The sequence below is a fragment of the Papio anubis genome, chromosome 12 (assembly GCF_008728515.1).
Source record: "Papio anubis isolate 15944 chromosome 12, Panubis1.0, whole genome shotgun sequence".
In the NCBI taxonomy this organism is placed as follows: Eukaryota; Metazoa; Chordata; class Mammalia; order Primates; family Cercopithecidae; genus Papio; species Papio anubis.
Window position 1 is genome coordinate 69,628,097 of NC_044987.1, and position 17,678 is coordinate 69,645,774.

Here is a 17,678-nt window from a genome sequence, read left to right on the forward strand (position 1 = left end):
CCCACAGGTAACAACTGGGGATTGGAGGTGGGGGAGGCGGGCAGCCTTCACTGGTTTCTCCTTACCCAAAAATGGGACAAAAATAGAGTATGTGTACAGTTAACTTTCAGCCCTAAAGTTTTGTGAAATGCAAAGCTTTTCATTAACTCCTCATCTTACTGATCACTATCTGCCACACCTGACACTAAGAAATATTCCTTCACTTGCTATGACTTTTCTGATCTCACCTTCTTCTGTGTATCTGGATTTAGATTAGCCACATGAAGCAATAAACTCAAATTTATAGTGGTTTAAATATACAAGATTATAGCCTTTCATGTCAAAATAAATAAATAATTTTAAAATTCATATTAAAATAATAAAATAAATCCAGAGGGTAGCTATCCAGGTCTGCTATGACAATCCCACTATAAGTCATTAGGGACTCAGGTTCTTTCTAGCTTTTTGCTCTGATATACCTAGGGTTTGGGCCTTACCCTCTTGGCCCAAGATGGCTGCTGGGCTGCAGCCTTCATATCAGAATGCCAGTCTTAGGAAAAAGAAAAGCTAGGAAGGCATACCCTCACCCTTTAAGAACACTTATAGGATACTACATTCATCATTTCCACTTACATCCAACTGACTAGAACTTACTCACTGCTTATAGCTGTCAGAAACTTGAAAAGAGTCTCTCTTCAGCATGTCCACATGATTAGTCAAAACCATCAAGGAGAAGAATCGCCATAGAGAACCAAATGTCTCTTCCAAACTCTCCAAACCCTTCTGTGGTTCCTTTTCTTTTACATCCTCTTATCAATAGTGTTTCCAAAGCTTGGTTCTTGGTACTCTATTCTTCTGTCTCTATGCCAACTTCTTGGGGACACCTACACAATTTCATAACTCTATATACCCTAATGACTCTCAAGTCTTTGCACCCAGTCCTTACCTGTCCCATCTTTTGAAGTCTCCACTTGGATAGCTACAAAACAAGCACCATTCTATGTCAAGCGCACAAACACAAATAAGTAATTTTAAAAGAAAAACATTCTCATTCTTCCAATTTAAGTTACAACATCACAAGTACCCCAGATCCCCAGATCTGCAATTTTGAAGTTGCCTCTGACTCCTCTTTCCATTTTCAACAAGCCATGAGTTGCAGGTCATATTAAACTTCTAAAAAGAAATGAAACAAACTGGACTACATGAGGTTTATATAGCATATGACTTGGGGCATGCATTCATTAAAATGACTATGGGCCGGGCACGGTGGCTCAAGCCTGTAATCCCAGCACTTTGGGAGGCCGAGGCGGGCGGATCACGAGGTCAGGAGATCGAGACCATCCTGGCTAACATGGTGAAACCCCGTCTCTACTAAAAATACGAAAAACTAGCCGGGCACGGTGGCGGGCGCCTGTAGTCCCAGCTACTCGGAGGCTGAGGCAGGAGAATGGCCTGAACCTGGGAGGCGGAGCTTGCAGTGAGCCGAGATCGCGCCACTGTACTCCAGCCTGGGTGACACAGCGCGAGACTCCGTCTCAAAAAAAAAAAAAAATGACTATGGCCCCCACAACTCTACTATAATGTTCTAAATTTATCCTAATTATTAAATGCATAAGCCTATTTTTAGTCCTTATTATACATGACATTTTCAGCACATTTGACATTTGCTATTTCCTCTTCCTCAAAATTCTCTATACCCAGGGTTTCCATGAGACCATGAGATCATGCTATATTGATTCTTTTGCAATACCTCTGACTACTTCTATTTAGTTTCCAGGCTGCCACTGCTTTATCTACCTTTTGAATATAGATTTTTCTCTGAGTACAATTCTGAGGCCACTCTTCTTTTCACTCTATGCACATTTCCTACGCAATCTCACGTTTTTCTTCATATTTGACAATCAGCTGGCTACTGACAATTGCCAAGTTAAATCTCTATCTTCACTTTTCTCCTTACCTCCTGACTCACATGTCTAAACACCTAAATGACATCTCTACCTTGATCATAGACTGTCACCTTTCACTCAGCATTTCCTTCCCTCATCCAAATTCATTTCTTCTCCTGAATTCCCTATTTGTATCCATAGCATCACGACACATATTACCCAAGCTACAAACTTTGTTAGCCTCATCCACTCTTTCTACTTTACCCCTCACATTCATTCATTACTAAGTTTTACTAACCTCAACTTTCAAATTTCTCTAGCATCCACACCTTCCTTGCCATTTCCACCATAAAAACGCTTGAGCTTTCTCATACTGGTCTTTCTCCCTTCAGTTCATTGCCATTTGAGTCACATTTCTGTTGTTTATTGCTTTTCAAGAGCTACCGTTTTTCAACAGACCCTACCATCTATAGATTAAAGGCTAAATTCTATAGCCTGATGTACAGAGCTTTTCCCAATTGTCAACCCACTCAGGCATCAAAGCCCATCTCAGTTTCCATCTACATTCACTTCTCCATTCCTGTAACAAGACATTCACACACACACATTTTTCCTCTATGCCTATAATCTCCTCTGTCCTCTTTTCCACATAGCGAATGTTTATGCAAACTATACAACTTGGTTTAAACATCACCTCTCATAAGACATATTCTCTTTTTCCCTCAGTAAAGTGGGTCCATCCTCCTGAAATAATTTATCATTACTTGTTTCAAGATTCTGTCCACTAATGACTAGGTTAGGGATAGAGTTTTAATCTTGACTCATTTGTATCTAGCCTAGCACTTAGCACAATGCCTGGAAAGCAATAAATAACTGTTAAATCGGTGAATCCCAAATGGTTCTTGACAGGTGGCAACAAACAGCAACTAGAAAATACCAACTACTTCAGGGGAGAAAACTCAAGCTATGTATTACAATGGTTTAATCACAATCAATTATCAATTTTTTACAATGTCTCAAAATGTATTTCAGGTGTTATACATAAATTTACATTCTAGCTTATCTCACTTATACTGCTTAAATACTGATTAAATGCCTAAGAAACATGTCAAACATTCTCTAATATACTTAAGCAGATTGATATGAAAAAAATACAAGAACTTCAAATGATTAACATAATTGACTCCAGATGAAATACCACCAAGATAAATGAATTATAAATGTATTAATGGACAGCAGAAATAAAAAAAAGTAAAGGCATATAAAATAATTAACCCAGGTAGTCATTATCAATTTTTCTGGACAAATCTCAGTAAAAGAAAGTAAAAACAATAAGAAAAATATGGTTGGCTAAATAACCACATATTAGAAGCTAATGATATTTCCTAATTATTCTGCCATAGTACACAGGCAGAGTCAGAAAAATAAGGTCTTAATTTCAAATTATCAAAACCAAACTGTCATAAAAAATCAGTGGTTTTCAAGCTATGTTCTCCTCAGCATAACAGCATTATAAGAACACAAAACTGGAAACAAGGTCCAATAGTAAAGTGACTAAGTTAAAATGATACACTCAAATTATATAATAATACAGCCACTGGACATTATGTTTTTCTAAAATTTTATAAAATAAATTTTCCTTATGTCATTAATAGTTTTTAAAAAGATAGTAAGGGTATCTTTCTATCTTTCTTATAGTTTTTTTAATTGAACTTTTAATTTTGAGATAGTTGCAGATTTACACATAATTGTAAGAATTAATACAGAAACCATGTACCTTTTACCCAGTTCCCCCCATTGGTGACATCAGGCAAAATTAAATTACAAAATCACCACCAGGATATAATAGAATCCACCAATCTCATTCACATTTCCTCAGTTTTACCTATACTCATTTGTGGTTGTAAGTGTGTATTTAGTTCTATGCAATTTTTTCATACATGTAGATATATGTATCCACCACCCAGTCAAAATATAAAAGTTTTATCACCACAAAAATTCCTCCCAATTACTCTTTTATAACCACATCCACCTCCTTTTTTATAGCTTTTTCCCCCATATTTTCAACAACTGTGTGTTCATTTTGTGTTATCTTTGTTAACTACCTATGATGTACCAGGCACCCTTCTTTCTTTTTTTTTTTTTTTTTTTTTTTTTGAGACGGAGTCTCGCTCTGTTGCCCAGGCTGGAGTGCAGTGGCCAGATCTCAGCTCACTGCAAGCTCTGCCTCCCAGGTTCATGCCATTCTCCTGCCTCAGCCTCCCGAGTAGCTGGGACTACAGGCGCCCGCCACCTTGCCCGGCTAGTTTTTTGTATTTTTTAGTAGAGACGGGGTTTCACCGTGTTAGCCAGGATGGTCTCCATCTCCTGACCTCGTGATCCACCCGTCTCGGCCTCCCAAAGTGCTGGGATTACAGGCTTGAGCCACTGCGCCCGGCCCCTTCTTTCTATATAATTCAAATAGCATGCATTACCTCTTTTTTCCAGTTTGTAAAAGAAATTTTTCAAAAGACAAGGGGTTTTTGCTTTTGTTTTTGAGATGGAATCTTGTTCTTTCACCCAGGCTGGAGTTTGTTCCGTTACCCAGGCTGGAGTACAATGGCACAAACACAGCTCACTGCAGCCTCGCCCTCCTGGGCTCAAGTAATGCTCCCACCTCAACCTCCCAAGCAGCTGGGACTACAGGCATCCATCACCACACCTGGCTAATTCATTTTTACGTTTTTTTATTTTTTAGTAGAGACGAGGTCTCACTATGTTGCCCAGGCTGGTCTCAAATTCCTGGGCACAGCCTCCCAATTACAGGTGTGAGCCAACTGCACCCAGCTGAGTTTGGTTTTTTTTTTTTTTTAATCCAATTATAAAATATAAATATTTAAAAATTCAACTGCAAGTATTAATTGCAAAGACACTTTAGGAACAAAAATAAAGAGTGTATCATTTGGCCAGTGAGGTGGCTCATGGCTGTAATCCCAGTGCTTTGGGAAGTTTAGGCAAAAGGAATGCTTGAGGTCAGGAGTTCAAGACCAGCCTGGGTAACATGGTGAAACCCCATCTCTACAAAAAATACAAAAATTAGCCGGGCATGGTGGCGTGCACCTGTAGTCCCAGCTACTCAGCAGGCTGAGGTGGGAGGATGAATTGAGCCCGGGAGATAAAGGCTTCAGTAAATTGTGATTGTGCCACTGCCTTCCTGCCTGGGCAACAGAGTGCAACGAAAGGAAAACGGAAAGGGAAGGCAAGGCAAGGAAGAGAGGGGAGAGGGGAGGAAAAAGGGAGGGAGGGACAGACTTGTATCTAGAATTAGAAAAAAAAATCTCAGTAATACTGAGGCAGGAGAATAGGGTCTGGTGGCAGGGAACCTAAGGACTTTGTAGAACTAAATCAAACAGAAAAACCCCAACTTTCTACATCCAAGTAAATAATTGTGTAACTTCACTTCAGCTATGTCAGGAAACATCTTCTTTATTTGCATAGGGTGTACACCAAGTAAATAACTTTGTAACTTCACTTCATCCTCTTCATTTACATAAGGCATACACAGTATAACCAATGAGAAACCTCTACAGGGTATTTAAATCCCAGAAAATTCCATAACCAGCACTCTCAAGCTGCTTGCTCAAGCCCATTCCCACCCTATGGAGTGTACTTTCATTTCAATAAATCTGTGGCTTTTCTGTCATTGCTTTGTTTGTGCATTTTGTCCAATTCTTTTTTCAAAACACCAAGAACCTGGACACCCTCCACCAGTAACAGTAAGAAGTCAAACAACCCAATAAAAAGAGCACAAATTTGATCAGACACTTTACAAAAAAATACATAAATGGCAACAAGCACTTGAAAAGGTGTTCAACATCATTAGTCACCAGGAAAACACAAACTAAAACCACAAATGAGGTATGTTAAGAGAGTAGATCTCTTTTTTGGAGAAAAAAACCTGTTGCCCACGCTGGTCTCAAAATCCTGGACTCAAGCAATCCACCCACCTCAGCCTCCCAAAGTGCTGGGATTACAGGCGTGAGCTACTGCACCCTGCCAAGAGAGATTTTAAATTTCTTCACCATAAACACACATACACACACACACAGGGTTAACTATGTGAAGTGATGGATATGTTAATTACCTTGACTGCGGTAATCATTTCACAATGTATACATGAAACATCACACTGTCCACCATAAATATATATGATTTTTATTTGTAAATTACACCTCAATAAAGCTAGGGGAAGTTGTTTTTTTTTTTTTTTTTAAGACAGAGTCTTGCTCTGTCGTCAGGCTGTAGTGCAGTGGCACAATCTCTGCTCACTGCAATCTCTGCCTCCCGAGTTCAAGCCATTCTCCTGCCTCAGCCTCCCAAGTAGCTGGGACTACAGGCGCCCGCCACCACCCCCAGCTAATTTTTGTATTTTTAGTAGAGACGGGGTATCACCATGTTGGCCAGGATGGTCTCGTTCTTCTGACCTGGTGATCCACCCACCTCGGCCTTCCAAAGGGCTGGGATTACCAGCATGAGCCACTGTGCCCAGCCTGTTTTTTTGTTTTTAGTGAAAGCAAGTTTATTAGAGAAGTTAACAAAAAAAAATGGCTACTCCACAGGCAGAGCAGCCAAAAATATTTTTAAGTAATAGATTAAATTTAAAAATAACTAGAACTCTCATACATTGCTAGTGAAAATGTAAAATGGAACAGCCAATTAGGAAAGTTTGTCAGTCTCATACAAACAAGACACTTATGACCTAGCAATTCTTCTCCTACATATTTACCCAAGAGAAATGAAAACAGGAACATATAAACATTCCAAGATCTGTATGCAAATGTTCAGAACAATTATGTTCACCATAGCCCAAAACTAGAAATTCAAGTGTCTTTCCACTGGTGAAAGGATAAATCGTATCATATTCAGCAATAAAAAGCAACAACTGTCAGTAAATACAACATAGATAAATCTCAACTGTATGATCCTAAGTGAAAAGCCAGACACAAAAAACTGTATACTATTTATATGACATTCTAGAAAAGACAAAAACATACAGACAGAAAACAGATCAGTGACTGCCAGATGCTAGAAAGGGAACTGACTACAAAGAGGCATGAGAGGACTTTTTAGAAGCATGAAAATGTTCCCTATCTATCTATCTACCTACCTATTTTTAGAAACGGAGTCTCAATCTGTCACTCAGGCTGGAATACAGTGGAGTGATCATGACTTACCGCAGGTTCAAACTCCTAGGTTCAAGCAATCCTCCCATCTTAGCATCCCAAGTAGCTGGAACTACAGACATGTGCCACCACACCAGGCTACTTTTTTTTTTTTTTTTCCAAAGATGGGGCTCACCATGTGGCACAGGCTGGTCTCAAACTCCTGGCCTAAAGCCATCCTCCAGCCTCAGCCTCCCAAAGCATTGCCATTATAGGTATGAGTCACAGCAGCCAGCCCTATATCTATACCTTGATTGCAGTAGTGGCTACACTAATGTATATATTTATCAAAACTCACTGAAATGTTCACTTAAAAGAGTAAATTTTATTGCACGTAATTTATACTTTATTAGACATTGTTATGGGATCTTTAGGGTGTCACTTTTCTGGCCAGAAACCTGTGGCCGGTGGCGCCTCTGCCCGAGTTTTGCTCAGATCCGCTAGGCTTGTTCTGCCCACTCGTCCTGGTAGGCTACACTCAGCTCACGCTACCAGCCTGGACCCCATGCCTCCAAGAAAGACTGGAGTCAGGCGTGGAGCGGTGAGGGGTATGTAAGCGAGCGTACAGTCTAGCCACTGCGCAGTTAGACGTGCCAGCTGCTGCCACAGGGTGGGCAGCTCCAGGTACTGGCATGAGTGCCAGCTCTCTGCAAGGCTGTGGCTGGACCAGGTGCACCACAAGCAGCTTCACTGGCCGGCACCGGGGAATGCAGTGAAACTCAGAAGCTTGAAGATGCCAGGAACCACAGGGTCCCAAAGATGGAGTCACAGCCCTAGCTTGGGGCTTTACAAAAAAATACACAGGTCTGGGCTCCCAGAAGGGCCACAGCTCTTCTCCCCCTTCCTTCGCCTGCAACATGGTGAGCAACGGGCATGCTTCAGCTCTGCTTGTGTTACAGCTCTTTTACCCTTGCCATTCAAGGGTCCCAAGTTCTTGTCCTGTGACCAGGAAGAATGAGGTCCTCAGGTAACAAGTGGAGGGTGAGCAAGACAAAGAGGAACTTTATTGAGCAACAGAACAGCTCAAAGACCCACAGTGGGCAGCTCTACTCTGCAGTAGCGTATCCTGATGAGTGTTCAGCTCCTAGCAGAGAGGGTAGCTCCTTTATGCAGGCAGGTCACCCCAGCAAGTATTTTCTCAGCAGTGAGAGTGGTTCCTCTCTGCAGCTGGTCATCCCAACAGGTGTTCAGCTATCAGCAGAGAGGGCAGCTTCTCTCTGCAGCTGGTTGTCCTGCTGTCTGCAGCTCTCAGCAGAGAGGTCCTAGACTAGAGTGGGTGGCTCCTCTCTGCAGGCAGATTGTCCCATCATCTCTTCAGCTCTCAGCAGAGAGGGTAACTCCTCTCTGTAACTGGTTGTCTCATCATCTCTCCATTCTCTGGTCTGCTCTGGGCTGAGCCTGCAACTTTTATCAGAGGGGGAAAAGTGCACACCGATTGTCTATCGGTGGGCCCAGAAAAGGTACCACAAGTCCTCACTCTAGTCCATAGGACTGGCAGCCTGGCCCCCAGCCTACCAGCCCTCCCCAGCCTGAAGGTGGGGCCTCACCAGAGAACTGCCCACTTCCGCCCAGGAGCCTGTCTGCTTCCTGCCGCCATCCATGAAGCCCAGGCTGCTCGCGTCAAGGGGTACCTGCAGGCCTGCACCAAGCTGCCCTCAAACCCCCTCCCACGGTGCTTGTCAGGGCCCAAAGTCCAGAGGGGGCTGAGGAGGCAGGGGCCTAGTGTGTCAGCGCCGACCTAAGTGTGTACACATCCAGCTGGGCTGTGACAGCACCCTGATTTGGCCCCAACCCCGCTCCGAGATTGGAGCAGGCACATCCAAGCCTACAAGGGGAGGAGGGATGCCTTCCCTGGCCCCTAAGAGTGCAAAGAGGCCTGGGTCCACAGCCCCAACTTGGGCAGCTGCAGCTGTGTGGGGTGGGGGGCTCCTACTCGTGGCCCCCAACAACACAGGGAGGACTGGGTCCACAGCTCTGACTTGGGTGGCTGCAGCACCCAAGCACCCCGAGGAGGGCGGGGCTGCTGCCTGCTCCTGGCTTTGGTCAGGTCTGTGGAGTGTGCCCCCTCGTAGCCTGGAGCAGGGGCTCCAGGTTCTCGCTGGGCCCAGGCCGGTATCCAGGGCAGAGGCAACATCTCTACCAGCTCCCCCTCACCCAGCTTGTGGCCCTGCCTAGGGGGATGCCTCCAGGAGCAGATTGTGGGTCCTGGGCCCGGCCCTTGGGAGTGTCAGGCCTGGCAATCACCCTGATGCAGGGTGGAACCCAGGGATGCGGCCCTGGGCAGCCCTGCTCAGAGCCTCACTGTGAGGCACAGGAACCTGGTGCCCTCGGCAGGGTGGGTGCAGTGACCACGCTGCTGGCCAGGTCCCTGAAGCAGGCACTGCTCCCACTTCCCGCCCCAGACCCCCAAACTGCACCTCCAGCTCCGCCTCCTACTCACACCCTCCCCGCAGCATTGGTGGGCAAGAGTGGTGACACAGGGTCAGGAGCTGGGGAAGCTCTGGCCCTGAGGGCAGGTCCTGCCAGAGGCACAAGGGCGGGGGCGGTACAGTCGGCTATCTCAGGGACACAGGGCACAGGGGACCTACCAACATCACTGCTGCTCCCACAGCTGCTCCTGACACCACCGCCCGCACCTCCCCATGACTAAAGAAGAATTATCCCAAGTTAAAAAGTTACACATTTCACTATTGACATTCTACAATTTATACAAGCTTCTGGATTGTGTTACTTAAAAAATTAATCTTCCTTCTCCTTCCCTTTTCCTGCTGTGAGAAGAGCAGTTGTCATGGTACCCCTGGGGTGAAGGTGGATCCCTGGGGTGGAGCCTGTCATATTGTCATAGACGAAGAGAGCTAAGGAGGGAGAATGTGTGGTAGGGGAAGAGCCAAACATTTTGCTTCAGAGCCCAAGCATTAAGGCAGGAGGGGGAAACTGGCAAAGGGCACTGGGGTACAACAGAGTGAGAAGGATGTCTTCCAATGGAAGCAGCTCACCGTGGGGTGTCAGAGTCTGAGTCGGGAAAGAAGTGTGTCCACCAACAGTGGAGAGACCAACATGAGGAGTCATAGCCAGAGCGCTGGGGGGGGTGTCCCTGTATTGAAGCATGCTGGTATGGACTCTTAGATCCAGAATGGGGTAGGGGGATGGAGGAGATGTAATGAAGAATCCAAGTCCCAGCAGTGAGAGGAATGGATGGTAGTGAAGATGGGAGACTGAACAATAAGTATATACATTAAGGATAATGGAAGCCAGATTTCTCACTGTCAGAGAAGAACATTACAATATGAAAAAGGAGAAAACTAGAATAGATCCTGGAATATTTTATTGAAATTGGAGGTATCAGTATGAATTCATAGTTTTCAATATACAGAGATAATAAATATAGATATAAATACATATGTATGTTTATGCATACATACCTATACTTACCAGCCCTGACCATTAACAGGACCTGAAAGCAGTAACAACCCAACAGCAATAAACATACTAGCCTTGATTGAGATCTTAGCTTCTAAATGTCATTCTCCACTCAAAGGAACCAGGGATCCCTAAATGGCTGATTCCAGAATCAAGGCAGGGAAGGTACAAGATGAGCCAGGTACAGGTTCTTGTACCAAAAAGTAAAAAGATGTTCTCAAAGAGTGATGGGGATGTACCATAAGAACACAGAAGCCAGCTTGAACAGCTCTCATTGGCCAAATAAAGAACAATTTGAACATCAAAATAAATAATGCTATAGTCTGAATGTTTATGTGCTCTCCCAAAATTCATATGTTAAAATCCTGACACCCAAGGTAATGGTATTATGAGGTGAGGACTTTGGGAAGTGATCAGGTCATGGGGGTGGAGCCCTTGTGAATGGGATTAGTTCCCTTTTTAAAGAGACCCCAGAGAGCTCATGTAACCCTTAAGCCTTATGAGGTTAAATTGAGAACATGGCTATGAGGAAGCAGGTCCTCTGACCAGACACTGAACCTGTCAGTCTTAATCTTGGATTTCTCTGCCTCCAGACTGTGAAAAATAAATTTCTATTGTTTGTAAGCCACCCAGTTTGAGGTATTTTTGTTATAACAGCCCGAATGGACTTAGGCAAATAGTAACAGAATATAATCCACTAAACACATACACACACACATATACACACACACACACACACAAAACCAAGACTCCATGTAGATGTCAATAAATGATTAAGAGTTTAGTGAGGAACAAGATATTTACATAGTTTCAAAGTACATGACAAAAACAATTAAATATTAACTTTATAGTGGAGAAAACTGACAGATATTACTTATATCAAGTAATCAAAGTAAAAATAACAATGAAACAAAGTGAAATTGTGCACCACCTGACAGGATGCAGTGAGCATCACTTCTGTGATATCCTTCCCAAGCACATATTCGTATGTATCTAATCATGAAGGAACAGACAATCCCAAATTGAGGGGCAGCCTCCAAAGTAACTGACCTGTAATTGTTAAATGTCAGGGTCACGAAAGTTAGGAGAAGATAAAGGAAATGTTCCACATTGAGGGAGACAAAAGAGACATAACATGAATGCAACACATATTGCTAAACTGGATCCTTTTGCCAGTAAAGAGATTAACAGCACAATCAACAAAACTTGAACCAGTCCGAGAACTAGATGGAGTACTGTATCACTATTCATTTCCTGTTTTGGTTATTGCACTGTGATCATGTAGGAGAACATTCTTGTTTGCAGAAAATGCACATTAAAGTATTCCAGGATGACAGGGCATCAGGTCAACAGCTTCCTCTCAAATTGTTGGGGGTGGGGGAGAATTTTTTCTACCATTCTTGCAACTTTTTTGCAAGTCTGTTATTGTTTCGACACTGTTGGCCGGGCGTGGTGGCTCAAGTCTGTAATCCCAGCACTCTGTGAGGCCGAGGCAGGTGGATGACAGGGTCAGGAGTTCAAGACCAGCCTGGCCAGGATGGTAAAACCCCGTCTCTACTACAAATACAAAAATTAGCTGGCGTGTTGATGGGCAACTGTAATCCCAGTTACTCCGGAGGCTAAGGCAGAGAACTGCTGGGGTTGTTCTCTGGGAGGCAGAGGCTGCAGTGAACCGAGATGGCACGACTGCACTCCAGCCTGGGCAACAGAGCAAGACTCCGTCTCAAAAAAAAAAAAAATTGTTTAAAAGTGTGGGGGGGGCGGCACAATGTCACTAAAAACTAAACAAGGTTAAAAAACTGATTTCCCACACTTAATCTTGATAGAAAAGAAACATCAGACTATGCAAAATTACTAGGAAATAAAATTTTGGAGCCAGAAGTTTAAAAATTTAATATTTCTCTTTAACAACTGACCTCAATCAGGTCATGACTGGTGAGAGACAAAAGAACATGAAAGGTTCCCACTAAAGGAGAGGAAGTTCTTAGGAGAGGAATAATAAAAGAGACAGTGGACCACGAGCGCGTAGAACAACGGCATTCTGGGCTACCAATGGCTATAACCATCAGGAAAACACAATCTCAGCATCTCTGAAAAATGAAAGGGCTGTAGAGCTGATATCTAAAATTCCTTGCAAATGTGGGACTAGAATTGCCCTGAAATAGAAGTGGTTCCCCAGTTCAATTTGTTATTACATTATGCTTAGCTACACAGGAATACAAAAGAATACAAATACAGAAATAAACGTGCATGAACCCCGAATTCTCTTAAGTTGTGGAAGTCCATCAATTAAAGTATAAAATACAATGCATCTGCCCAATTGTTCCTAAGAAAATTCTGTGACAAAAGAACAATGAAAACACATTAGAGTGAAACAAGATCACCTTCAGGGGTCAGCTGGCTGTCCCTAGTTAAAAGACAAGTCATGTCATTGTTAAGTGACCGTCACATTTGTCCTGAAAGAATAGGGAGCATTTCCTAGAAAGGTGTAAAAGTACAAAGAATCCTTTCCCCTTCCCTGGTACTACGCGTTCCTTAGGACGGTCACTAGGCCCCCAACAGCACAGGGGTGAGGTAGCACTGGACTCTCAGCACTTCCTTTCGGAGAGGACAACCCCCTGCGTCACTGGTTACTCATTCAGGATGCAGGGCAGAAGTTTATCCCTGAGGAACTTAGCACAGTTGGCTCCTGCCCTCCCAGCCTTGCGGTCCTGGGCCCAATCCCAGGGCTCTGCCCCGGGTACCCGGCAGCCTCCAGCGGGAGGGTAGCAAGACCCCAACTCGCCTCCGGCCGGCCCAGCGGGTGCGCCCAGGGGCTGGGCAGACGCGGCGTCTTCCCTCCCACTACCGTCATGCCGGCCCCCACGCCCACCGCCAGGCTCGGCCCAGCCGAGAAGGCCGGACGCCGACCGCCCGCTCCTCCGAGACTCGGCCTGGCCCTCCCCGACGCCCGGCCCCGACGCCCGGCCCCGCGGAGCCCACTGGACAGCGGCCGGGGGGCGGGGAGGCCCGGGGGCGGCGCCGCCCCACACCCTTACCTGGCTTCTCATGGTCATAGCCTACCACGATGAAGTAGTCAGCCAGCCGGGCCATGGCCGCCGCCGCCGCGCTCGGGAAGCGGGTCCCCGTCGCCGCCCTCGCCGCCGCCGCCCACCCGGCCCGGGAGGGCTCAGCATTTTCCCTGCAGCAGCAGTAGCGGCAGCGGCAGCGCTTCAGCCATGTTTGACAACCGAGGCGCGCTCTGCGCTTGCGCGGCGCCTCGTGCCCGCTCCTACCCCGCCCCCACCCTCGCTGGCTCGGCTGCCCCAAGCCCGGGCGGCGAGCCCACCCCAACCCTCGGCTGGCCTCGCGGACTGCTGCACTTGGGGAGTGGGCGGCCACGCGCTGCCAATGCGGCCCCTGGAGGTGGTTTGAGGCCTGGATGTTACTTCACGGCCCCCTCCCCCTCGTTGTTTTTCCTAAAGCAGGGGGTCCTTCCTTCCGCCTTCTCTATTCTGTTTGGATTTGGAAGAAGGGACGTGGAGAGTTGAGGGGTCACTTGGAAAGCTGGCTGCTGCTTCTGCTGCCCACCACCACCAAAGATGAAATTCTCCCGCCCTCGGTTGGAAGCAAGGAATTTGCACCGACAGGGCTTTTGCTGCATGTTTCCTGTTTATGTTGTGTAGATGGGAATTTTAGAAACATGCCACCGAGCAGACGGGGGAGGGAGAGGCTTTTGCGCAATTCTCCAAGGCGCCTCGGGTTTCAATGCCGGGTGGGCCGGGGGCGGTCGGCCTGGGCTTCCCCCGGAGTGCCCCGGGGAGCCAGATTCCACCGAGGAACGCGGCATCCCCGGGATCCTCCCGAACTGGGCTGGCCTCTCCCTGGGGAGCCCCGCCCGCCTCGGCTTGCTTCCCTCGCAGCGGTCCCAGGGCTCTCGCAGCCCGTACAGGTGGTGACTTCCAACTTCCCTGCTCAAACACGCACAAAAATGAATAAATGGTCCCGTCCTTCCGTCTCGGGATTATCCAAGTCGCATGCTTTTTTGTTGAACCTCATATTGACCATTTCGAATTTGGGTGGTGCGACATTCAGGTGAACTTACTTTGTCATTTGTTAATCTCTCACGAAGTTTTGGTAGGGGAATTTGAACAAGTGGTAGACCAAAGTTTTGGAAATCTCTGGTTTAGAAGTTGTCTTTGTGGTTGCTTATCACTGTTCACTATTAATTGAGGGTTTAATTCTTCATATTTACATATAAGACAAGGCCTCTTGGCAAAGTGTCTAGTATGTAGTAAGTGCCTACCAAATATTTTTAATGAGGAAAAGTGCGATTTTCCCCAACGACCAGCAGGAAGCCGCAGTGGTTCCAACTCTGAACTGAGGGAGTTGACATCTCAGCTCCTGCAGATTTACTCTGCTGTAATTTACTATTTCCCCTTCCTCTGCCACACTTGTTTCATCTACAAATTGGGAGGGTTGGGGGGCACTAGAACTGAAACTGAAGGAATACTTTAACTCCAGGAGCTCTATGTCAATTGCAAATGGTAAAACTGAATCAGCTGAATTTGCAAACGTGGAGGGAAGATAGCTTGATCCTGAGAATAATTAAACAAAAAAAAAAAAAAAAAAAAAACCTCAGTCATACCCCATGTAGCAATCCTCTCTGTAACTTCCCTGAGAGCTCATCATCCAACTTGATCACTTTCAGCAAAGAATAATCTTACTTCCTTGGGAGGCAGCCCATTCCACCGTTTAACAGCCCTCTTGTTAGAAAGTTCTTCCTTATTATTTTAGAGTTGTCTTACTGTAATTTCCCCTGATTCTGCTCTCTGGAACTATCCAGAAAAAAAATAAAATCTCTCTTCATATGATAGATTTTTAAGGCAGCTATCATATTCCTTCCCGACTTCTTTTCTAAAAATAGGGTAAAATTCACATATCGTAAAATTAGCCATTTTAAAATGTAGAATTCAGTGGCATTAAGTACATTCCCAATGCTGTACAACTACCGCGTCTATCTAGTTGCAAAACATTTTCACCACCCAAAAGAAAACCTCACAACCATTAAGCAGTCATTCTCGTTCCCCCATCCCACAGCCCCTGGCAATCACCAATTTGCTTTGTCTCTATGGATTTATCTATTATGAATATTTCATGTTTATATTATACAATATGTGACTTTTTGTGTCTGGGTTTTCTCATTTAGTATATTGTTCTCAGCTTGTATACGGGCAGATGCAGTACAAGGTTGTAGCATCACATTGAAGTATCAACACTTCATTATTTTTTATGACTCAATAATATTCCATTGTATGTTGTATTAGACTGTTCTCACGCTGCTAATAAAGACAGGGTAGGCCGGGCGCGGTGGCTCAAGCCTGTAATCCCAGCACTTTGGGAGGCCGAGACGGGCGGATCACGAGTTCAGGAGATCGAGACCATCCTGGCTAACACGGTGAAACCCCGTCTCTACTAAAATACAAAAAAAATTAGCCGGGCGAGGTGGCGGGCGCCTGTACTCCCAGCTACTCGGGAGGCTGAGGCAGGAGAATGGCGTGAACCCGGGAGGCGGGGCTTGCAGTGAGCTGAGATCCGGCCACTGCACTCCAGCCTGGGCAACAGAGCCAGACTCTGTCTCAAAAAAAAAAAAAAAGACAGGGTAGTTTATAAAGAAAAGAGGTTTAATTGACTCACAGTTGCACATGGCGGAAGGCAAGGAGGAGCAAGGCGGCAGACAAGAGAGCTTATGTAGGAGAACTCTCCTTTATAAAACCAACAAATCTCGTGAAACTTATTCACTATCACGAGAACAGCGCGAGAAAGACCTGCCCCCCCATGATTCAATTACCTTCCACCGGATCCCTCCCATGACAGGTGGGAATTACGGAGTACAAGTCAAGATGAAATTTGGGTGAGGACACAGCCAAACCATATCATATGTATATACCATATTTTGTTTATCTGTAACAACCCATATAGGCATATGGGTTGTTTCCACCTTTTGGCATTGTAAATAGTGCTGCTGCAAACATGCATGTACATGTATTTGAGTACCTGTTTTCAATTTTAGGGGATATATTCTTGGGATTGAAATTACTGGATTAAGTAGCAATTCTGTTACTACTGTTTCCCACCGTGGCTGCATCATTTTACATTTTCACCAGCAATGTACTAGGGTTCTAATTTCTCTGCATCTTTGTCAACTCTTGTTTTCCTGTTGTTTATGTTTTGTTATAGCTATCTTAGTGTGAAGTGATATCTCATTGTGGTCCTGTTTTGCCTTTCCCTAAAGACTAATGGTGTTGAGGATCTTTTCATGTGTTTATTGGCCATTGCTAAATCTTCTTTGGAGAAATGTCTATTCAAGTCCTTTGCCCATTTTAAAATTGATTCTTTGTCTTTTTGAGATTGAGTTGTAAGAATTCTTTATATATTCTGGATACTAGTCCTTGTCAGATATATGATTTGCAGATATTTTCCCATTGTGTACGTTGTGTTTTAATTTTCTTTTTAAAATTTTTATGCCCTATTCCCCCCCCAGATATTTCCTATTTTATTTTATTTTTCATTGTATTTTTATGTAGAGATGATGTATCATGATGTTACCCAGGCTGGTCTTAAACTCCTGTCCTGGCCGGGCGCGGTGGCTCAAGCCTGTAATCCCAGCACTTTGGGAGGCCGAGACGGGCGGATCACGAGGTCAGGAGATCGAGACCATCCTGGCTAACACAGTGAAACCCCGTCTCTACTAAAAATACAAAAACTTAGCCGGGCGAGGTGGCGGGCGCCTGTAGTCCCAGCTACTCGGGAGGCTGAGGCAGGAGAATGGCGTAAACCCGGGAGGCGGAGCTTGCAGTGAGCTGAGATCCGGCCACTGCACTCCAGCCTGGGTGACAGAGCAAGACTCCGTCTCAAAAAAAAAAAAAAAAAAAAAAAAACTCCTGTCCTCAGGCAATCCTCCCATCTAGCCCTCCCAAGGTACTAGGATTAGAGGCATGAGCTTCCACACCCAGACTTCATTTTCTTGATAATGTCCTTTGGCGCAAAACAGTTTTTAATTTTGATGAAGTCAAATTTTTTAGTTTGTTTCTATGCTTTTAGTGTTATATCTAAAAATTTATTGCCATATTAAAGGTGAGATGAAGATTTACTCTTGTTTCCTTCATAGTTTTAGTTCTTCTATTTAGTACTTTGACCCATTTTGAGTTAA

General features: G+C 44.9%; 1 protein-coding gene across 7 annotated transcripts in view; it reads right to left on the reverse strand.

The window, feature by feature from the left end:
• Window positions 1-13,714, reverse strand: part of SBF2 (SET binding factor 2) — a 517,824-nt gene extending 504,110 nt beyond the window's left edge. For all 7 annotated transcript variants that reach the window (XM_003910236.3, XM_017948646.1, XM_009186612.2 and 4 more), the window contains exon 1: window positions 13,525-13,714. In XM_003910236.3, the coding sequence (XP_003910285.3) occupies window positions 13,525-13,579 (55 nt within the window). In that variant the 5' untranslated portion in view covers window positions 13,580-13,714. The remainder of the gene's footprint in view (window positions 1-13,524) is intronic.
• Between the last annotated feature and the right edge of the window lie 3,964 nt (window positions 13,715-17,678).